The sequence below is a fragment of the Pristis pectinata genome, chromosome 3 (genome assembly GCF_009764475.1).
Source record: "Pristis pectinata isolate sPriPec2 chromosome 3, sPriPec2.1.pri, whole genome shotgun sequence".
In the NCBI taxonomy this organism is placed as follows: domain Eukaryota; kingdom Metazoa; phylum Chordata; class Chondrichthyes; order Rhinopristiformes; family Pristidae; genus Pristis; species Pristis pectinata.
This window is the reverse complement of record NC_067407.1, coordinates 55,774,438-55,798,170: the sequence shown is the minus strand read 5'-3', so window position 1 is coordinate 55,798,170 and position 23,733 is coordinate 55,774,438. Positions and strand designations below refer to the sequence as shown.

Here is a 23,733-nt window from a genome sequence, read left to right as displayed (position 1 = left end):
AGTGATGAGCTGGTGCTGTTGTTGTGGCCTATATGGTCTCCCCCTACTGACCATTTAATGAAATGGCATACAGTTTTCTTTTTGTGGTATAGTGACATTTAGGATTTTAATTAACCATTAATGCCTGTGTTCTCAGGTAGATTTAAAAAAACGTAATCCAACTTGGAAGGGCATCTTAGTTACCTCCTGTGTTTTGGCCGATATTTATATCAAAATTATTTTCACAGAAAACTTGGTATCTATAAGAACTTGCTGTGTGCAAATTGGCTGCAGCATTTACCACTTTGTAACGGTGACTACATTTCAGCATTTTATTAGCTGAGCATTTTTGAGTGTCCTGAGGTTTTAAAGAGACTACATAAAGTCATATATTTTGTTTTAAAATGATGCTTGTTAAAGTCTGATAGATAACAGCTAAAGAACAAATGTTAATTTACTCTTCTGTTGCTAATGCATTTAAGTGTCAAGGTCATGATCGAATTACCATGAGACATTTGTCCTATAAACCTTTGCAATAGTAAAATTCAATTCAACTGAAAGCATGTATTAACTTTAATAGATCTTGAACATTTTGGCTGCCCTCCTGGCTGATCAATATTCAACAACATTTGAAAAGGCAGATCAACGTCATTTTCTTCTATAATATATATTCCTAGATCAACATCCACTTTCAGATTTAAATAGTCGTTTTCCTTTGTCTTTATGACAAAGTAGATGCTCTTTATCATGTTTGTGAATTATGCATGCACTGAAAAGATTTTGTAGAATCATAAAAAGGTAACGGTTCAGAAGGAGGCCATTTAGCCCTTCTATTCGTTGCTGGTTTTGGACCTTTTCCGCAGACATTTGCAATTTTTCTACAGTCAAGTCTTGACCTAATTTCCATTTACAGGCTATGATTGAACCTGTCTCCATTGCCCTCTTGGGGAATGTATTCCAGATACTAATCACTTGCCACATTTTTTTTTCTTGTCATGTCACTTTTGGTTCTGTTGCCAGTTACTGTAAATTTGTGCCCTCTAGTCTTTGATCCTTCTTCAATGGGACTGTTTCTATCTACTGTATCTTTAACAATTCCACACCTCCCACACTTTAGTTTTGACACCCCTTTCACAGTTCAGCTTAAACTTCTCTACTCTGAAACCAATCTCCCATTCTCCTGCCCTTCCCCTAATGTTAAATTCTTAATCCCTGGAACCATACCAATATTTTTTTCTGCAAAAGCAACAAATAGTGGTTGTTGGAAATCTGAAATAAAAATGGAAAATGCTGGAAATACTTAGCAGGTCATATTTCCAAATTTGCTGATGACACAAAACCAAGTGAGGTTGTGAGTAGGTGGAGGAGGTTTCAAGGGATATAGACAAACCAAATGAGTGAGCCTGAATATGGCAAATGTAGTGTACTGTTTAAAAACAAAAGTGAAGTTATCCACTTTATGCACAAAGCATAAAAAGTGTATTTTTTTAAAATGGTGAGATTTGGTGATGCTCAAAAGGACCCAAGTGTCCTTATACACAAGTCAGTGAAAGGCAGCATTCAAGAGTAGCAAGTGATAAAGGAGGGCAAAAGGTATTTTGGCCTTTATTACAAGAGTATTTGAGTACAGGAGTAAAGATAGGGAGGTCATAAAGCACAGAAATGGGCCTTTTTAGCCCACTGAGACTGTACCAACCATCCATTTATGCTAATCTTAGACATCCCATTTTATTCTCCTCCTAGATTCTGTCACTCACCTACACAGCAGGGGCAATTTTCAGTGACCAATTAACCTAGCAACTTGTGTGTCTTTGCTGCAGTTACACAGGGCCTTGGTGAGGAAGTACCTGGCATATTGTGTATAGTTTTAATCTCATTACCTAAAACAAAAAGGATGTACTTGGCACAAAACGAATGCAGCAAAGATTTTTTTAGATCAGTTCCAGAGATGGGTTTGCCATATAATGAGAAATTAGGTAGATTTAGGTATGTGTTCTTTAGAGTCTAGAAGAATAAAAGGCGATTTCATTGAAACTTACAAAATTCTTACAGGCACAAGTTGGATGTAGTGAGGATGTTCCCAGTGGCTGAGGAGTCTACAACCTGTGATCACAGTCTCAGAATAAGGGGTAGATCATTTAGGATTGAGAGGAGGAAAAATTTCTTAGGGTGATGAATCTTTTTAATTCTCTACCCCGGAGAACAGTGGAGACTCAGTCATCAAGTTCATTCTAAACAGTGATGGGTTTCTGGATATTAAGGGAATTGTGGAACACGGGTAGTGCAGGGAAATGGAACTGAGATAAAAGATCAGCCAGGATCGAGATGAATAGCATAACAAGCTCAAAGGACTAATGGTTTACTCCTGCTCCTATTTCTTGCGTTCTAATGTGAGGCAGCATCTGTGGAGAGAGAATCAGTTAATGTTTCAGATGAATGATCTTTCACCAGAGCAGGGAAAAATTTGGAACATTTCTGACTTTCAGAACTGGGAAATGTTAACTTTTTATCTCTCCATAAATTTTTTCCCCATCCTCTCTGAACTCTTCATATCCCTCCTAAAATATGTGACCATGATTGGATACAGTTGTCTGGAAGTGGTCAAACCAGTGTTTTATTAAAGTTCTACGTGTCTTCAATGCTTTTGTACTCTATTTTTTTATATATGAAGTCTGGGATCTTGTACATTTTTTTAAAATGTTTCCTAAGCCTGCCCAAGGAAGATTTCTGCACATTGCACCGAGGTCCCCCCCTTCCTGCAACTGACAATACCTATGTTACAGCATCTCTCTTTGTTCTTTCTACCAAAGTGCATCACCTTGTAAGCTTCTGCACTAAGTTTAATTTCCTGCATGTTTTCCCACCTATATACGCAGTCCATTACTATCCTCCTCACTGAAAATCAAAAAAAAACTGCAGATGCTGGAAATCTGAAATCAAAAACAAAGCACTGGAAACGCGCAGCAGGTCGGGCAGCATCTGTGGAAAGAAAAACAATGTTTCGGGTCCAAGATTTACCTATGAAGGGTCTTCGACCTCAAATGCTAACTGTTTCTCTTTCCATGGCTGCTGTCTGTTCAATGTTTCCAGCACTTTCTGTCTTTATTTCACTATGCTGCCCACTGTTCAATGTACTTGCATGTTTTGTGTCATCTGCAGATTTTGAAATAATACGTAAATGCCCAAATCCAAGTCATTAATAGATGACAAAAAATGCAGTGTGCCCAGCACTGACTATTGTTACTAATCGGTGGGAATACCACTGTCTGTTTTCCACTATATAGAAAAATGGTTTACCTGGACTCCCTTTTGCGCTCTTTAGCCAATTATTTATGCATGTTGCCTTTACCCCTTTAACTCCATGGGTTTCAAGTTTGCTGTCAAACCTATTAGGTGAAATTTATTTTATGCCTTTTTTGAAGTCCCCATACACCATTGTCCTCATTAAACAGAAAGGGTTAGTTAGTTCAACATGATTTGCCTCTTATGAAGCAATGCTGGATCCATTTACTGATCCATATGCATCCCAAATGACTTTTAATTTTGGCTTAGATTATTGTTTCCAAATAAAGATACGATGTAAGTGGAAAAAGTGGCCTGCGCACAAAAGGCAGGGTGGGATTGATGCAGCTTGGGGGCTAGGTTGGAGAGGAAACCAGTTTAAAATGAATCTGTGGAAACACATTAGGGCACATTGTTCAAACTAAGGCTTTCTAAGGACATGGAGGAAATGGATATTGTTGAATTGTTCAAATTAGCTGTCAATTAATGTTAAGGTGTGCAATTAATGTGAAAGCAAATCAGTGTTTTTTTTTAAATGCATTAATTGTGCAATTAGAGGTAAGAAAAAAAACCTGCTTAAAAATAAATGCTATTTATATTGCTTATGTATTGTACAGTGAACACAACTTGCATATATTGAACTTGACCTGCATGGAGCATAAGCGAAGATTCTGAGAGAAGTGATGCAGCCTCACTTCCATGGCCTGCACAGATCGTAATCTGTGACTCTTTGTAACCAGGGGAAAACAGACTGCCACTTGTAGCATAGCTAAATGGCAGCATCTCATTCCAGGACAGTAGTGGAGCTGTGCGTGGAACTAAGGCTAGAATCACTGAGAGAATGGTGGGGAGGGGGAGAGAAAGGGTTCTCTGGGTGTCCTACCTCAGACTACTACGTGATCCTCAAGTCCACTGAGTTAACTGAAATTGCTTGACTCTAAATGAATTAAAATGGTGTTCTGCTGTTATATAAACATATATGAAATTCAATGTGATTACATTTAAGAATTATATTATTTTGAAATGAATATAGTAAAGAATTTAAGAGTCAAAGGTATTGATTTATTTTAGCTTAAACAACTGATCTGCATAGTAGTCTTTGTCAGCAGAACAATTTTGTTACTTGAATGAAAGGTTCTTTCACTCTGGAGAAGATTTTGAGAGTGGGCGATAGGTCTCCCAATGACAGTGTGTTGGGGAATTGGGATGAATGGTCATAGGATGACCTATGCTTGCGTGCATAGTACCATGACTGGCATGGTTTTTTTCCAAGCCAGTAGTCTAGGCCCTACTAGTTTTGACAGATTTTTGAAAGACTCCGTTCCAACTCCTGGTTATGAGGATGATGTTAATCTTGCTAAGGAATATTGCCTGGAAATTCTGCTTGTGTGCTTTTTGAAAGTGGCCATCCTGGTTACTGTTGATAGTGTGAAAGAAATTGGAGTTGGAAGAAATGGAAATTGGATGAACATCAGTCTGAAGTTTCTAGGCTGGAGTGCAAGCCCAGGGGATGGATTTGAATACAATGAGAATTTTATATTATATCAGGAGATACAAGTTCATAACATTTTCTATTGGCCCATCCAAAAACATTGTTATTTTGTTATTAACAGTGAGATTGAAAATTGTGGCTAAAGTGGGATTAATTTTTTTTTAATCCCATAGTTAAATTCTTTTATATCAGGCCCAATTCAAATGCAAGTCAAATGTGTTTCTTTCAGGAGATAATATTGCCTATGTGTAAGTGATTTGAGATCAGACATGTGTTAAGTATAAGATGCTTAGGAGGAATCGGTTGAATTTTGGTCCCCAAAACTTTCTACCTCTTGGGTTTGACCTCTCCTAGTTTCCTGGTCTGTTGACAAATTAATAACCATAATTCGTCAACAGCTCAAATATTCTAATATCAGCCTCCTATGTTACTCCAACAATGCCTATTGTAATCTTGAGGAACAGCACCTCATTTTCCATCTGGGATGCTGCAATATTGAATTTAACAATTTCAGATGACGACCTTTTTTCCCCTCTCTCCATATATATGGCTATACTTTTCTGTTTCAATCTTTTTCTCTCAGACTCTTTTTTTAAAGTACTTATTACCTTGACAATTTGGTCTGCATCTATCATAGACATTCTGCCTGTAGTCTCCATGTTCCCCTGTCTGCGACTTAAATAATACTTGTTTTCTCACTTTTTCAGTTGTGATGCAGGGTTCTTGATCTGAAATGTCAGTTCTGTTTCTCTCCCTGCTTAACCTACTGAGTGCTTCTAGCATTTTCTGGTTCTGTGCCAAATCCTTGGTAACGTGTAGGTAAGGCTCATTATCCAATGTATTTTTAAACCTTAAGTAAATACTAACCTTTTTTTATTTTAAATTCTTCATCTAATTCATAGTATTTTCAAACTGGATAACTTACAACAGGAGGCAATAGGCATCAAGGAGTTGGCTGACTTTTTCCATCAATTCTGATAATTATGATTTAACATTTCAACATAAATGAGTACTTTCAGATGCCTTAACCATTTTTTCTTCTTGTTGTCTTTCCTAACTCAAGTGGATGGGGGTAAATGATGCTGCCCTGCCATCACTCTAGCTGATACCAACCCAGACTATGAATATATGGGCACCTTCTTGTGATGGAGCCACAAAAACAAGGAACAGAGCAATTACCCCTTTTGCCCTTTGGAACCTCTGATTCCAGTAGATGAAGCTCTTAAATACCAGTTGTAAATTACAGCAATGATTTCAAGATGTTTTTAAACATATGTTTTAATGTGGTGGTTGAGTGCTTTCAGAAGATTTTTTTTGGCTTTGTTAGAGTAAATGTAGAAGTCACCTTTGATGTAATTGCAATGGCATAAGTGGATGTAATGGTATTTCTTAAGCTGCAGGACTAGAATTTGTGGAAATATTTGTAATGTCCAAATCGGGCAGCAACATTTGGCAATGGAGAGAGATCCAGCAAATTAGTATGTTGATGCACAATTTATGGTGCTCTGTGTTTAGTAGCATATTAGGAGCATCTAGCTCTTAACCGCCCTGTGATTTTTCATGATTCCTACATTTGCACATGAAATTGCCACTAAAAGTGGAATCTACTAATTAATGGAATGGGTGTCCTTTCAAATATGTGATTCTTTTTATTTGCTAGAAAATGGACAATTGAAGCAGTGGAATCTTATTTCAGATAGTGCATCAATGTTTGAGATTTTGGAAAACAGTGTTTTTTAAAATTATATTTTTCCTTTTCATTTTTATTCTTTATTTCCTTTTTCATCTTTTGGCTCTGATTTGATATTAAATTCACTCCACTTAAATTTTCCTTCCTTCTCAGATGTTTCTTTCTCCAGTCCTTTGATCTCATTGCTGTTTTTCCTAGTTACCGAGTTTCCATTGTTACTATTGGCGTACCATTATTAATTTTCTCTCTTTTCTAAAAAAAATTAACCAAAGACTTTAGGAACAATCAAGTCCAACAGCAGAGGACACTTATGATGCTCCTTTCTAGCAAATGCCAATTATGAATCTGGATCTATTAAATAATCTGAACATGTTTCTGAGTTATTGAGGTGAAAGTGTAATGTAGTAACTTGGAGTCAAGTTGGGTTCAGCATGATTAACTTTGATATCTACTATACAACCACTGTGTTGTGAAGCAGAGCATGAGAAACAAATACATATGACGAGTCAATTTTACTATACATTGTCAAAGGTATAGTTTAAGATGTGATGGAGCAATTTACAAAATTAACCTGAGGATTTCCAGTTCGTGTCCCACATGATAAACATGACTTTTATTTTGCAGCGGAACCTGTTGGAAGATGACTCTGATGAAGAAGAAGACTTTTTTCTGTGAGTTTGTACTTTTATTTCACTGTCGTAATTTTGAATTCTATAGTCTAACTCTTGACGTTGATGTTTCACATAGTCTGGTAAAGTAGCCCATTTTAAGAAATAACTATAATGTTGCTTAAGCCAAATCATGAATTAGTTATTGAAATTGTATTCTCATTGAGAGAGAAGGGGGACCCCACATATCAAGTTCTCTCCTCTCACCCCCACCCCATCCCCACCATCCCCATGGATGTCAAGAAGCACATAGGGTAGAATAAAACAAAAAAGGAAACCTGATGGATAATGGGACCTCAACATGCCAGTGAGCACATATTTTAAAAGAATGTAGTACAACTGTTTAGTCAATGTCAAAGCCGAGTTTATTATCATATGCACAAGTACATGTATGCGCAGGTGCAGTGAAAAGCTTGTTTTCAGCGGCATCATAGATACATATAAGCAGCATGCACAAGAAAAGCATAAATTAAACATAAGTTATACAAGAAAGAACACAATTAGAACAAAAATAACAAGGTCCATTGCAGTGCAAAGTGGTCATAGTGTTGCGATACTGAGGTAGTGATTAGGGTTGTGCAGATTGGTTCAAGAACCAAATGGTTGAAGAGATTTTGCTGTTCTTGAACCTGTTGGTGTGGGACTTCAGGTTTCTGTGCTTTCTGCCCAATAGTAGCTGTGAGAAGATGGTCGGGATCTTTTATAGATGCTGCCGCCTTAAGGCAGCACCTCATGCAGATACTTTCCATGGTGGGCAGGGATGTACCTGGGCTGAGTCCACTACTCTCTGCAGCTTCTTTTGTTCCTGTGCATTCAAATTGCCATACCAGACCATGATGCAACCAGTCAGTATACTTTCGACAGTACATCTATAGAAGCGTTAGAGTGTTCGGTGACATGCCGAACCTCCCTAACCTATAATTTTCTGAAAGTTGCCAAAGTCTTCCCTGAGCCCTCCTTACTCTCTAATCCAACCCATATTCGTTTGATTATCACAACCTTCCCTTTTGGTTGTACTATCTCATCCATTTTGCCTGCATCAAGACCATGAACTGTTCCATATGGAAATGTTTGATATCAAGCCATTTGCACAGCAAAGGTGCTTTGGTTGGGAAGAGGGAAGAGAATCAGAGTTTATATCAGCATTTTTAAATGGTTGTAAATGAGTTTATTTTCCCCTGACATTTACCATTTTCAAAAGCATTTGAGGATAGAAATCAATGTAATCGTCTTGTTACTTTTGTGATGACATGGAACTTTCAGTAATATCATATACCACAGGGATCCAGAAGAAAAGCCTGTAGTTTATAGCATCTCCAGAATTTCTTTTCAGCTTATTGAAAATTTGAAAAGTTCAGCACTGACACTGAATTTCCCACAGCATCTCAGGAGAGGAATTTCAGTTAATTTTGGTTCACAGTGAGTTATGCATTCTTGCAGAAGGCATGTCTGTATTTCAAAGGATGTAAAGGAACTTGAGCATGTTGCAAGGGCTGGAACTATTTAGTTAAGAGGAGAATCTGATCAGGCTAACGTTACTTAGAATGAAGATTAAATTGTGTTGTATAAAACTTTGAATTGCCTAGGAAGGATGAACAGCAAGGAAGAGGCCAGTAATATGGAATGTAGATTTAAATTGCACTAGGTTCTTATTATTTGCAAGTGATGGGGCATGGACTTCCCACAGTAAACAAAAAATGCAAGGCTGCTGGCAGTGACGCCTCTAGATATAATAACTTCTAAGTAAGTTTCAGCTTGACAAATTTGTGCCTTCAGAACAAATTTGACGTGACAGCTGTGGCTGACCTCGTGAGTACGGAGTTCCAAGGATAGTAAGTCAGCAGCTAACAAGGATATAGTGTAATTGATAAAAGGATTAGAAGAGAGTTGAAGAACGCTTACTAAGTAGGGGTGGAACTCAACACCAGAGAGAGTGGTAGATGCAGAAACCTCTGTCATATTTAAAAAGTGTCTGAATGAGTGCTCGCGAAACCATAAATTTTAAGTCTATAGACTGTGAATTGGGAAGAGGGATGAGATCTAATAATTCCTCTTGTGGCTGGTATGGACTTATAGGGCCAAAAGCTTCCTTTCTGCTTTAACTTTCTTTCCATGCTTTTTCCCTGCTGCCTTTTTTTCCCACCAATCCAAATTAAATTTTAGCTTTAACTGGACTAGTGCTTTAAATTTATAATGTAACTAAAATTATTTAACTAGTTTTGAGTCTCCTGTGGGCAATAGCAATTAGTTTTTGATCTTTGATCAGTTTGGTCATTTATACTGCGATATACAATTCCATGAGTGTATTTGGGCGCTAATGTTAACTTTGCTCAATCAGTTGCTTTGCATGAGGTTTACTAATGAAGACTGTGATTAAAGATAATAAGAATAAGATTGGATAGCTGGTCTAATATGGATTGTCTCAATATGATTCAGCATTTATGATTTTTTTTACAGAAGAGGGCCTACTGGACCTAAATTTGGACCAAAGAATGACAAGATTAAACAGTATGTGCTTTTAGACTAATTCTGATGTGTTCATTTCTTTTGATATTCTGCTGTTTTTATTTATGTAACCCTCAAAAAAAAATCTTGCTGTACTGCAAACTGTTTTCTAATTATGAATAACTAAAAATTAATGCCAAAAGCAATTAGTCCACATCTGATGAAGACTCAGCCCAAACATTTTCTATGGCAATATCTGTAGATGCCAGGTCGGTGCAATGTTGCAAGAATGCAATGTGAAAAATATATTTTAAGTATGTATATTCTTCGCTTGTTTGAGATTTAAAATGTATTGTTTTCTCAAAGTTTCATAAGCTGTTCTACTTGATTACCAAAAAAATGTTCATCAAACAAATGTAGCAGTACAACATGAGAAATTCTGGTTCAAGGCTGTCTTTCTATTAATGGTAGTAACAATGTTGTAGTTGCGTTGATTTCCTTTTTGTTCTGTTCAGGTACAAATATGTTAAAATTGCAGTCACTCCTCATTGGAGTTTTTGCCCTCGTGTACCCTCTAATTAGTACACCAAAGTTCCACCACCTAACTTCAGCATTCAAATCTGCAGATATCTGATAAAAGATCATTTATTTGAAACAGTAACTCTGTTTCCTGGTTTGTGTTCCCTTTTGTACACCTGGGCCCAGCAATGTCTATGTACGTCTGCTCTTCATCTTTGTAGTGTTTTTGCTCTCTTCCTAAAATGTGCCAATAACCACAATCTGTTAATGTGGGACACTTTGGACTTAGGTGCCAAACTGGCAGGTTTTCTGAACTATTAGTTGTTATTCCAATTAATACTCCAACATGCTTTCAATTTACCGTTTTGAGATGTTACACGTTACAGTAGTATATTTTTTGAGTGAACCAGGTAAGTTTCAAGGGAGAGTGGGAAACGGAACCAGTTGAGTTTATAGGGAATGTGGTACTGGGGCACAGGTGAGTTTAAAAAGAGCTTGCCCACGGGGACCTGATGCGCTGGAGGAAGAATGGCGATTGACATCCAGTGAGTGAAGTCTAATCGTTGGGATTTCTGAACAATTAGATTGAATCCTTTTCCTTAAAATCATGCTGATTGCCAATGATTTCTCTGTGCCTTTTTAAGTGACTTGCAACTACCCTTCAGATTTTTCCAAGTAGTTGTCCACCTTTGGTTTATTATTGTCACTTGTATCGAGGTACAGTGAAAACTTGTCTTACAAACTGATCAAACAGGTCAATTCATTACACAGTGCAGTTACATTGAGTTAGTACAGAGTGCATTGATGTAGTACAGGTAAAAACAATAACAGTACAGAGTAAAGTGTCACAGCTACAGAGAAAGTGCAGTGCAATAAGGTACAAGGTCACAACAAGGTAGATCGTGAGGTCAGAGTCCATCTCATTGTATAAGGGAACCGTTCAATAGTCTTATCACAGTGGGGTAGAAGCTGTCCTTAAGTCTATGGTGGTATGTGCCCTCGGGCTCCTGTATCTTCTACCCAATGGAAGAGCAGAGAAGAGAGAATGTTCTGGGTGGGTGGGGTCTTTGATTATGCTGGCTGCTACACCCAGACAACGAGAAGTAAAGACCAAGGGGGGGACCTAGGATGTTAGTCTGACTGGCTTGTAAATAATGTCAAAGTCCACAATAACAAAAAGAAATGTGGAACTGATTTAACTAAGTTGTTTGTGTCTCAGCACAGAATTTGGCCAAAGTTTAACAACCTGCCTCCAGAACAGCAGCTGCTGAAATGTGTGGAATTCTCAGAGATCAATTAGGAGATACTACTGAGCCCTGGCTTGGTGGCTTATAATGAACTGCTAACCCATGTTAAATTCTTTGGCGTTCTAGCATTTGCTTATGAGATCTGAGTGTGCAAATTGGAAATAATGTTCTTTGCTTAAAAACAAAGGCCAGAGATTTCCACATCCATGAACACTGATCCCTGATTTTCTGCCATTAAAGTCAGTGATTTGACAATAACAGGCTGAGGAGCACAAATGGAATGCGGTAATAAAATCTGCTCCTTCATCAAAAATAAACCAGTGTTGGAGAACTGTTACTAATATTAGAGGTTTAAACTGATGCAGCAGAAAACTTTTGGATACACTGGGAAGATGCCACATTCAAGTCGACGTAGAAGCAAAATGTAGAAATGTAATGTGCATATTTAGTTTTGTATACAAGTGAAGAAGGACTTTTATTCCAGGGAGACCAACACAACGATGGGACCAACTCTGGCCTTACTCCCGTCAAACATTCAAAGATTAGCAAAAGCTGATCAACTGCTTCGAATAAACAAACCAGACCATCTGTAAAAGCAAAGCATTTGAACATAACTCTGACTCAGCAGGGACATGGACTTTTAAACTTCAGCATCAGGTATAGGCAGTTCTTGACCTGGATTAGTGGAACATAGCAACAGAAATACATTAAGGTTTAAAGAGGAAATTTAAAGGTGAAAGACAAAAATGTGTTGTTACCTTGCTCCCATGTTGTCATGCCCATCATTATTGTTTTTCTCCCTTTCTGCTGTCATCATTTCCCACTCATTTCTGTTCTTTCCCATCCCTTGCACAGCTGTACATTTCCTCTTCCTATTCCAACCCCATCCACTTTCCAACCAATTCCTCCTTCCTTGCATAATATCTGCTTTATTTTTGTTGCTGTTTGCACAGTTCTGCTCCATATTGATTCTGGTTGCTAATTCACTGGATACAATTCCCCTTGCCAAACAGCACTGAGGCCGCTGCTTTGTGAGCAGAAGTTGTCAAGTTTTCCTACCAACTGTACACGCAGAGAGTTGAAAAGAATTGATCCCAGTGCATTTGAATGACATTCTGGTCAGAGCAGAACTGGTGGAGAAGGAATATAGTCTGTACTAGATTTAGTCCTAGGCAAATTTTGGCATCTTGTCTGAGATTCAAATGTCAGCTGTTCGACATTTTATATTGCAATAATTGATATAACAATAAACCCATTTCCTCCTGATCAAAAAGTAGGTGTGATGTATGTAGGCAACATATATGTGGTACCCCAAGAGAAATGATCACGTGGACATTTGGCCAGAATCTTGTCACTAGCTTGGAGGATCAGGCCAAAATCTTTGATTTTCTTTTGGTAATCAGTGAAAGATAACTAAATACAATGGCCGTACAAAACTTACCAACAATGTTATTGTTTTGTATGTATCACTCATATTTGTTAACGGCATCTGCCATGAATTTTACTTTTGATCTCCTTCCCATAACTTCACTAAATGCTTTAAAATTCCTAAATGTCCAGAAGAAGCATTCTTTTTTTCAAAAAATATAAGATAAGGCTTCAGATATAAATAGCGTCCAAAACCAAAATACTCAGGTCAGATAGCATTTGTGGAGAGGGAAACAGTGTTAATTTTCAAATTGGTGACCTTTGTTGGAAAGGTCATGAACAAAAAGTCATTGACTTGAAATGCTTGCTCTGTTTTCCCCATTGCTACCTAATGTGCTGAGTGCTTCCAAAGGTTTTTCATATTGTATGTAGCATTGATTTGATAGCAACTATGTAGGCACCTTATTGAAACAAAAGATTCATAAGGTGAATTCAGGCTAATATGTCATAGAACATAGCACAATACAGGCCCTTCGGCCCACAATGTTGTGTCGACCTTTAAACCTTGCCTAAGACTATGTAACCCCTTCCTCCCACATATCCCTCTATTCTAAATTCCCCCATATGCTTATCCAGTAATCTCTCGAATTTGACCAATGTACCTGCCTCCACCACCTCCCCAGGCAGCGCATTCCATGCCCCAACCACTCTCTGGGTAAAAAACCTTCCTCTGATATCTCCCTTGAACTTCCCACCCATTACTTTGAAGCCATGCCCTCTTGTAATGAGCATTGGTGCCCTGGGAAAGAGGTGCTGGCTGTCCACTCTATTCCTCGTAACTTCACTATTACTATTCTTTATCTAATCACATGACCATCCACCAAGACTCTTCACATTTCACTCCTTCCCACAAGAAAACCACATATGGCTTCTAAATTGCAGAGCCTTTTGGGTGAGTGTCTGGCACACTGATGTGTAAATATGTAAACAAATAGGACATCTTCCAGTGTGACTGAAGCACAGTTCTCCATATGTGTAAAATTATAACAGAAAATCTTAGTAGTAACAAAATAATGTTGACAGCTTATATAAAATGGCTTTATAATATCTTCATATTGTGCTTTATGCAGCAAAGGAATTGTTTGTACTTACTTTTTGAAGTTTATGTCCAGGAAATTACAGTACTCAGGTTTTGTTTTGTTACTCTGTTGAGGGAATGTACAAAAAAAAGGTATTGGCCAGAAGGCAGGCTATTTGTTCTTGTGACATTATGATGGAGTGATTCATCTTCTGCTTAAGCAATGGTATTGGCTGAGTACAAACAGCCATGATTGATACGTTTGCAAACACAGCAACCACTTTGACCAATAATTTACCAAAAAGAAACTATGAACTGTCAATTATTCCGATTTATTAGTGACATCACTTGGAGAAACACAAGTTGTCTTGGACATCTGGGAAAGCCCCTTTCTCTCTTTAACAGTTCCTTAACATCATTCTGATCAAATGATGAAGACACGTGGGGCATTGCTTTAATGTTTGTTCCAAAATACAGCATCTCATTGGCCACCATCCTTGCCAGCAGTTACCTTCTTCAGGGACTAACCTTACCCTCAGATAATTGTAGCACAAGCCTCTCTTGAATGGGCATTAAGGCCAAATGGATCACATTGCATCAATAACAAGGCCTCCTGCCTTCTCTGCACACACAACCTGGTTTCCCACTGGACCTACCTGCAGACTCCACATTACTTAGCCCTGTAGAAGTAGACCCCAATGCTATTACCATTTCTGTGGGCTTGTTCCCTGCTTGCACCTCAGAATCCTGAGTGAAACTGTCATTTTTTTCTTTTTTTGAAACACTGTCTTTGTACAGGCAGCTACTATTAGTGTTCCCTTGAATGTTGAGTCCACTGTACCAAATTGTTTTGCCTGAATGCTCTCTCGCTCTCTCTCCACTCACAACTGTGTGGCTAAGCACAGCTCAAATGCCATCTATATAATAAATTTGCAGATGACACCACTGTTGTTGGTGGAATCTCAGATAGCAACGAAGAGGCGTACAGGAGTGAGATAGATCGGCTGGTTGAGTGGTGTCACAACAACAACCTTGCACTCAACGTCAGCAAGACCAAGGAATTGATTGTGGACTTCAGGAAGAGGAAGTCGGGAGAACACACACCAGTCCTCATTGAGGGGTTAGCGGTGGAAAGGGTGGGCATCAACATCTCAGAGGATCTATCCTGGGCCCAACACATCGACGCAGTCATGAAGAAGGTACACCAGCAGCTCTACTTTAGGAGTTTGAGGAGATTTGGTATGTCACCAAAGACTCTTACAAATTTCTATAGATGTACAGTGTAGATCATTCTGACTGGTTGCCTCACATCATAGTATGGAGACTCCAATGCACAGGATCGAAAGAGGCTGCAGAGGGTTGTAGACTCAGTCAGCTCCATCACGGGCACAACCCTCCCCATCATTGAGGATGTCAAGAGACAGTGCCTCAAGAAGGTGGCATCCATCACTAAGGACCATCACCATCCGGGACGTGCCCTCTTCTCATTACTACCATCGGGAATGAGGAACAGGAGCCTGAAGTCCCACACTCAATGATTTAGGAACAGCTTCTTCCCCTCTGCCATAAGATTTCTGAACAGTCCATGAACACTATTTCATTATTTTATTTTTGCACTAATTTCTTTTGTAATTTATAGAAATTTTGTGTCTTTGCACTGTACTGCTGCCACAAAACAACAAATTTCACGACATATAAGTCGGTGATGATAAACCTGATTCTGATTGCTTACAATGAGACTAATCTAAAAACACCTGGAAATTACACCATTTTATCAGATATTCACGAACTCTTCCTTCTGGTCCTTTGTTGCACATATCAAACTTTGCAGTTTTCTTAGAGTGCCAGATTAAGAACGTTATTTTTTTTAAACTCTTCATATAAAACATTGTCCGTAGTTTGCGGTGTTGGACTCCCAGTGTCTCTGGCCCTCTCACCTGCAGCACTGTCACCTTCCTCTGCTCACCTATACCTGCATTTCTCTGTTGTGCGTCATATTCCAATATCACAATAACATTGTGCACCCTTTTCAAATACAGGTGAATGACTGAGTATGTGTTGAGCTCACTGACATATCCACAAGGTTCTTTGCCTGTCATCATCTCTGCTCCTGTTTCTTTCTTTTGCACTAGATCACTATCCTGCTACTCTTTCAAGCTATAATATTTCAAACGCCAGGTAATATTTGCAGATTTTAAGGCAAATAGCAGAAGTAGGATTATCAACGGAACATGGAAAACAAAACTGCAGATGCTGGGAGCTGAATCAAAAACATAAATATTGGAAGAACTTTACCAGCCAAGCAGCATCTGTAAAAAGAGAAACCAGTTAATGTTTTGTGTTGGGGGCCTATCCTCGGAACTGGACATCAGCAGAACATCCTTTATTCAAGGCAGTAACTCTCAACTAACGTGTCAAAAGTCATACCATGAGTTACACTTGGTTCTTAAAATTACACTAACATGCATTGCAAGAAGGAACAAGGAATAATGGGTGTCTTCCTTTAAAACAGAAAATGCTTGAAGTTCACAGGATGAAAGCGCAATTAAAAAAAAGTTTTTAAAAAAAAAATCCAGTTCACTGAAAAGGACTTCGTCAAAATGTGAAATTGCTCTTTATCTTTCAATGCTGATTTATCTTTTCTGTTTTTGTTACTTTTATTTCTTGCTTCCGTTTTCCTTTCCAGGCATCCCATCCTAGGCAGGTAACCTGCTAGGGTTACCCAGTAACGAGCTCCAGGATTGTGAGTGGGGAACATCATTATAGGTGACTTCACCGTGAGGTATTGGGTTCCACGTCACTGTTCTAAATGAGTTGGAAACAGCTGGGAATAGGAGGCACTATGCTAATTTAGTGGTGCAGCATTTGGCGCATTGCTTTCTTCTAGAGTCCTCCATTTAGTTGGAGGAATCACAATATTAAGAATTAGGAGGAACAAGAATAGTCCTTGTGCTGCCTTGGGTAAAGTCTATAGTCCCTCAAGTCTGCTCTATCATTAAATGAGATACTGGCTAAATTTTTACATCAATACGAATTTTCTGTCCTATACCTAATATCCCTTGTTGTCAAATAATCAGTCTCAGTCTTCAGTACATTGAGCATCTATAGCCTTGGGGTGGAGAATTCCCAATTAAAATGTTGCTAAGTTAGATAACAACTAAAGTTCTAATGTAATTGTATTATCCATTTAATGACTTTCCTTGTTGACTGTATTTAATTTAGAATAGGTTTTCATGTAAAACAACTTGTTTTGCTGAGTGTTCATTAATGCTAACTTGTCGCTGCAGGAATTTAAAATTATGCTTAATTTAGATTTTAATTAAATTCAAATATTCTTTCTTCATCAAGTACTGAGTTTCATTCAGAATTTTTGTGTTAACATTTGACTGTTTTCTATTCATCATTTTTATTACTATGTTTTAATGTGATAATGTTAACATAAACAGTCAAAAAGGAAACTTATTTAGTACTATATAAAGGGAGTTATTTTAGGCTGGTCCCAGTACTGTTTGCATGTCTGCATGATCTCCTTGTGACAACCTGTCTGATTTTGAATGATTGATGTAATTTGACTGACTCCTCAGGAAAAAAAAGGAATTTTCAATACTTGCTTTCACTTCTACGTTGATGCAATCCAGCCTCCTTGAAGGCGAATGTCGTTTCTCTACAGTTTATTTTTAAGTAATATTAAAGTCCTGGTATTCATTTTAAAGTTTATTAATTTAAATTTATTCATTCTTAAGAAGAAACACTTCATGGCCATTTAAGGCTGAATCAACTGCCAAATGCATAGAAGTTACGAAATGTGCTATTTGGCTCAACTGGTTGATGTCAGTATTTACACCACATGAGCAAATATTTTTAATCAGGTTTCTCCATTCTATTTCTGCTTTTCTTCATCTATTCAATGTTATCATGAACCTTGCTGTAATTTCTGCCTCAGCTGTTCAATCAAAATGCAAGTAGCCTGTCAGCTCTCTGCACAGACATTTTTCTTGGTGTCTCAAATTATTCAAAATTTATAGTCCTTCATTCTTGTCCTTTCAATGACTTCATCGAGACTGATAAAGTCTTCCTCTATCTAACTTCTCCCATCCTTGGATAATTTTAAATACGCAGCCTCCGTAATGTGCAGTCTAACAAAAAAAAATCCATGATTGTCAATTTTATCTTTGCATATTTACCAGGCAGTGTTTTTGTTAATTCTGAGCTATTTCCTTCTTGAAGTCATGATAGCATGTGGCTATGCTGCACCTAATACTCAAGGTTCTAAATAAGATTTTGTAAAGGCTAATCACGAAGAGTAGTTTTTCATGCAGACAACAATTATCTCATTTGGGAATTTGAAATTATCACAAAATAACAGCTTGCTATAGAGTTGATATTGGCCAGACAGCAGGGGGAACCACCCTTTCCCAAAGGAGAGCTGCTAATACACCGTGTAGGAAATAGGACACCAGCTTTATATTTAAATGCACCTGGTTGCTATTGTATTTGTTTATGTATATCAGCATGGCAGGGATGAAACTTGGAGAGCTGTTTCTGAGGGAAAGAAGCACGTTAGAAGTGGAAGCTTAGAAGATTAATAACCAGGTTTGGAAGGCAAGGGAAACAAAGGCTGGGGAAAAAGGCAACAAAATTCTGGCAGTGCTTAATGGCATCTGTTTTAAGGAGTCTAGGAAATAAAAATTCATGAACTGAGGGCACAGATCAACTTGTCTGACTGTGATATTGTAGCTTTTCCTGAAATTGAACTAAAGGAATGGCAGCTCAGTATTCTTGTTCCAGGGTTTTGCTGCAAAACTTTGCTCTCCCTGCTTTTTTTATTCCAATGTGGATTATGTAAACAATTACAGGCTATGGGGGGGGGGGGGGGGGGCGGGGGGAAAGAATGATAAACTAGGAAGATCAATGAATGAAGCCATTTGACAAACCCAGCCTATCCAATCTCTCCTTACAACAAAACACCTTTAATCCGGTGTGCCCTCTCCAGCACCATCACATCCCTCCTTTAGTCTGGTGACTAGAAATGCACACAGTAGTACAAGTGTGGCCTAACCAATGTTTTGTAAAGTTGTAATGTGACATCCCAACTCTTATATTCTATGCCTTGTTTGAAGGCAAGCATGCCATATACCGCCTTCATCACGCTATCCACCAGTGTTGCCACTTTCAGAGAACTATGGACTTGAACCCCAGAGTCCCTCTTTTCATCAACATTCCTTAGGGCCCTATCATTTACTGTGTATGCCCTACCCTTATTTGACTTCCCAAAATATATCATAGGATAGTACAGCACAAGAACAGATGCTTCAGCCCACCACATCTGCTGGTCATGATGCCAGTCTAAACTAATCCCACCTGGCTGTACATGGTCCGTTCCGCTCTTTTTGTATACCTGCCTAGATTCCTCTGAGATATTGCTGTTGCATCTGCTTCTACCACCTCCTCTGACAGTGCATTCCAGACACCTATCACTCTCTGTTTTTTTCAGAAAAGAAACTTGCCTCCCAAATCTGCTTTAAACTTTTCCCCTCTCACCTTAAACCCTATGCCATCTAGTATTTGACATCCCCACCATGGGGAAAACAACTCTGACGATCTATGCTATGTATGCCTCTCAAAATTTTACATACTTCCATCATCACTGGGCACAAACCTCCAGTCAAACTCTGCCTTCCACACCCCCATACCTTTATGACCAAGCCAATAAAGTCTCTGTGGACAATATCCACTGCCCTACTTTCAATCATCTTTGTCATTTCTTCATGTTGTAGTTGTCAGGATTGAATTCCATCTGCCATTGCTCCACCCAACTTTCCAGCTGATCTACATGCTGCTATAGCCTTAAATAACCTTCACTATCTACAACACCATCAATTTTCATGTCTTCTGTAAACTTAGAAGTCAAAGCATTTAAACCATTTCGTTGGCTACAGCAAGAGTACTATATACGGTTCTGGTTATCACCTACAGAATGGATATGCACAAGAAAGGGTGCACAGGCAGTTCACAAGAACTATCAGTCAAAAGGAAAGTAATCAAGGCAGAGGTTTTCTTTGAAAGAAAGGAAGCAGAGGGAGATTTAACTGAGTTGTATACATTTATAAAGGCCTTGGATGGGGTAACCATGGATGGTGGAGGCCTGGAATTCACTCCATGAAAGGGTGGTAGAGGAGGAAACAAACAATTTTATAAGAAGTGCCTGAATGAACTCTTAAACCATTGTAACCTAAAAGTCATGGCTCAAGGTCTGGAAAGTGAGATTTGCCTACAAAGCGGTTGGTGGCCTGGCAGGAACACAGCTGAATGGTCTGTAAATTTGTAGGGTTTTATATTAGTAGTTGTAGCTTTATTTGTTCCTTCATTCAGTACAATTGTAGCCGGTTGTCTTCTACCTCCTCAAATATATTAAACAAATTGGCTCCCACTGGCTTTGTGGTAGAGAATTGCACAGGTGAATGTTTTGATCTGTATCTTGAGACTGTGACCCCTAGTTCTAGATTCCCCCACCAAGGGGAAATATTCTTCCTAATTTAGTTTATCTAGCACTGTCAGAATGTTAGATGTTTCAATGAAATCCTCTGTCATCTAAATTCCAGTGAATGTAGACCCAATCTCTCCTCATGACAATCCTACTGCCCCAAGAATCAGACTGGTGAACCTTCACTGAATTCCCTCTATGGCAAATGTATCCTTGAAGTAATGGAACCAAAACTACACCCAGTACTCCAGATATGATCTTCACCAAGTCCCTGAATAATTGTAGCAAACCAAATGAAAAACACAATGATGCTGGCAGCATCTGTGGAGAAAAGCAGGTGGTCAGCGTTTCTGGTCAGGATCCTCCTTCAGGACTGAAAATGGGAGAAGGGGAAGCCCAATATATCGGAGGGAAAAGCAGAGCAGCAATGGGTGGACAAAAGAGGGGAGGTGGGTTGGGCACAGGGCGGTGATAGGTAGATGCAGGTAAGATAGTGATAAGCAGGTGCGGGGGAGGGGGAGAGCAGATCCACCAAGGGATGGGTAAAAGATAAGAAGAGAGAAGAACAAAAGGCTAGGAAAGGGAAGAGAAGAAGCGTGGTGGGGGGGATTACCTAAATATTCATGCCGTTAGGCTGCAAGGTTCCAAGACTAGAGAAACAAAGGATTGCAGATGCTGGAATCTAGATGAAAAACTAACTGAATCTCGATCCAGCATCATCGTGTTTTTCATCTAGATTACAGCATCTGCAGTCCTTTTTCTGTAATTGTAGCAAGCCATCCTTGTTCCTATACTCAGCCTCTTGCAATGAAGGCCAACGTACCATTTGCTTTCCTGGTGTACAAGGACTCCCGGGTGCCCTTGTATATCAATTTTTCCTAATCTCTCACCAGTTAAATAATAGTCTGCCTTTTTCTTATTAAAGTTGATAACTTCACATTTATACACTCTATTCAATATCCACCGTGTAATTGCTTACTCACTTGCCTAAATTGCCTTGAGGAATATTCACATTCTCTTCAGAACTCTCAATCTCTTCCAGTTTTGTATTATTAACAAACTTAGTAATATTACATTTGGTTCCTTCAACAAAATCAATTACTTATCTTCAGAGATGCATAAATATTTCAAAATATATTCATGCAGTACAAACACCTTCCCATTAGATTTGACTGATACATCACAAATCCTGAATTTTTGAGAAATAACAGACATTGTCATTTTTCATACCCACCACCCACACTAATCACGCAGTTGCCAAGTCTAAATGAGCTCAGGTCTTCAGAGCTGTTGACATTTAGCAGAGCAAAGCTATCAGTGAATGGCAACTAGACCTCAGGTGGCATTTCCTGAGGCCATTTCCCAGACCATCCTGATGGCTGTTAATAGCTTGTTGCTGCCCAAGGCTTTTTGAACTAAGGTGCAAAATTGGATACATAGTATCAATTATTTTACTCAGGCTACTGTATCCTACTTTGGAGCTCATTAATCATTGAATTAATTTTGATATCACTTCCAATAGGGAATTTTTTTTTTAATATCAATGTCATGCTGCTTGTAGAGGGCTATTCTGTAGAGGGTTGCTGACTAGTTGCAGTGCTAGGGTCAACTTATTGCAGAAATCAGGAATAAGTAATGAACACAAAGTGCTGGAGGAATTCAGCAGGTCAGGCAGTATCTATGGAGGGAGATAAACAGTTGATGTTTCGGGCTGAGATCCTTCATCAGGACTCTGAGTTCCTCCAGCAATTTTGTGTTCATTGCTCCAGATTTCCAGCATCTGCTATCACTCTTTTGTCTCTGAGTGCAATAAGTTAGTTGGGATTTGACCGCCACCTGATTTCTGACCTGCATTTTGCATTGTGCAGGCACAGAAGTGGAGAATAAACTGACTGTCGCTGTTCATTTAACTGGCTAAACAAGCAGCATGATCTGATCTTTGGGTGTTCGGTTCCCTTTTGTCAGTCTTGCCAAAATTTGTTCAAAGATTATTGAGTCACTATTTCTAAGAAAGAATACAGTAGCTTGAGTAACGTAGCAAAGAAATTATGCTTCTAGTTTTATACAAATTGCTAAGATTGACATTTGAGCCTGTAAGGAAGTCAGATATTTCGCTTTCTAATCTTCCTCATCTCTACATGCAGTGCAATATGTCACAAGTAAACAAGTTTCTTTGCTGACCTCAACAGAAGAAAAGGGTTCTGGAAAAATATTTTACATTGGATCTTTGTATTTTTTGTAGATATTTTGGCTTTTAGGAAAGAGTGAGGGGAAATCTGTATAACAGTGATTCCTTAATGTTGTGATAATTGACTACACCAAAAATAAATTTAGTACTCCATAATCATTTCACATGGAAGAAGGAGACGGTGTGCTGTCATTCAATCCAACACTTGCTCTGCCGTCACGCTTGGCTTCTTATTACTGTCTGTATCTCGTCCATTATGAGCATTAGATATCTTCTCATCACGTCCTTTAAGTTATGCTCTCACATTTCAGGTACATTTTTGGCCACAGAGGTAATCATAAAAATAATTACAAACAGCTGGAAATCCAGATTTGCTTTGCTAGTTTTTATTTTTTTAAGATGGCTTTCATTTCTCTAATTCATAAATGCTGACTGTGCATATTTCTACCATTATGATATTTTGCACCATTTGAGGTCATTAAGTTTCAGATGATGAACAGTTCTTGCTGCCAAAATATGCATAAATGGTTCAGTAAATTCAGATGCATTGATGTTTGATTAAGCTCAGGTATCCACAGGTTGCTGTCAGATCCTTCTGTTTATTTTAACTTATTTTCATATTGGTCTCGCCTTTGACTAGTGTTCAGTGTCATGAAGGTAATTATTTGCCCTTTAGATAAAAACTAAAGTTATTGCACATCTAGGACTGCTAATTATCAATGCAAGGTAGATGTTGTTGTACGACTTTTCTGGCTGCAAATATTACCTATTACTTGTGTGGAGTCTCATTCATGAAAGTTTGAATTTCTCAGATTTTAAAAACAAAATATTTGCAAGGCTATGGGTAAAGTGCACAGGAGTGAGATGAACAGGATGGTTCTTTTGAAAGATGACACTGATTGAGGTATACTCCCTCAGTACTGCATTTTAAGCCAACATTATTTAGCTGAAGTTGTTCTTTAATCGTTCACCTTTTAACCAGATGAATTGTGTTTTGAGTCAAATCCTGGCTCAGCATTTCATCAAATCAATTGACTTCCCCACCACTCAATATGAGCATGACCGATCTACCCCAGGCCTCAGCTTCTCCTCTGTGCCAGTTCCCCACAGCCGTCAATCAGCCAATATTTAAAAAAAATCTACCTCCACTTTAAGTACTGCTAACGAGTTATCCTCCACAACTCTGAGACAGAATTCCAGAGATTCATCACCCTCTGCAAGAAGAAATTTCTATACACCTCGGTTGTTAATGCCCCTTATTTTGAAATTATGTCCCCTTGTTCGAGATTCTCA

General features: G+C 38.5%; 1 protein-coding gene across 3 annotated transcripts in view; it reads left to right on the top strand.

Annotated features, from left to right (window-relative positions):
* vamp4 (vesicle-associated membrane protein 4) overlaps window positions 1–23,733 on the top strand; it is a 79,164-nt gene that overhangs the window by 27,886 nt on the left and 27,545 nt on the right. For 2 of the 3 annotated variants that reach the window (XM_052012887.1, XM_052012886.1), the window contains exons 3-4: window positions 7,068–7,114; window positions 9,569–9,619. In XM_052012887.1, coding sequence (XP_051868847.1) covers window positions 7,068–7,114; window positions 9,569–9,619 — 98 coding nt within the window. The remainder of the gene's footprint in view (window positions 1–7,067; window positions 7,115–9,568; window positions 9,620–23,733) is intronic. The other variant, XM_052012888.1, reaches the window with a different exon arrangement.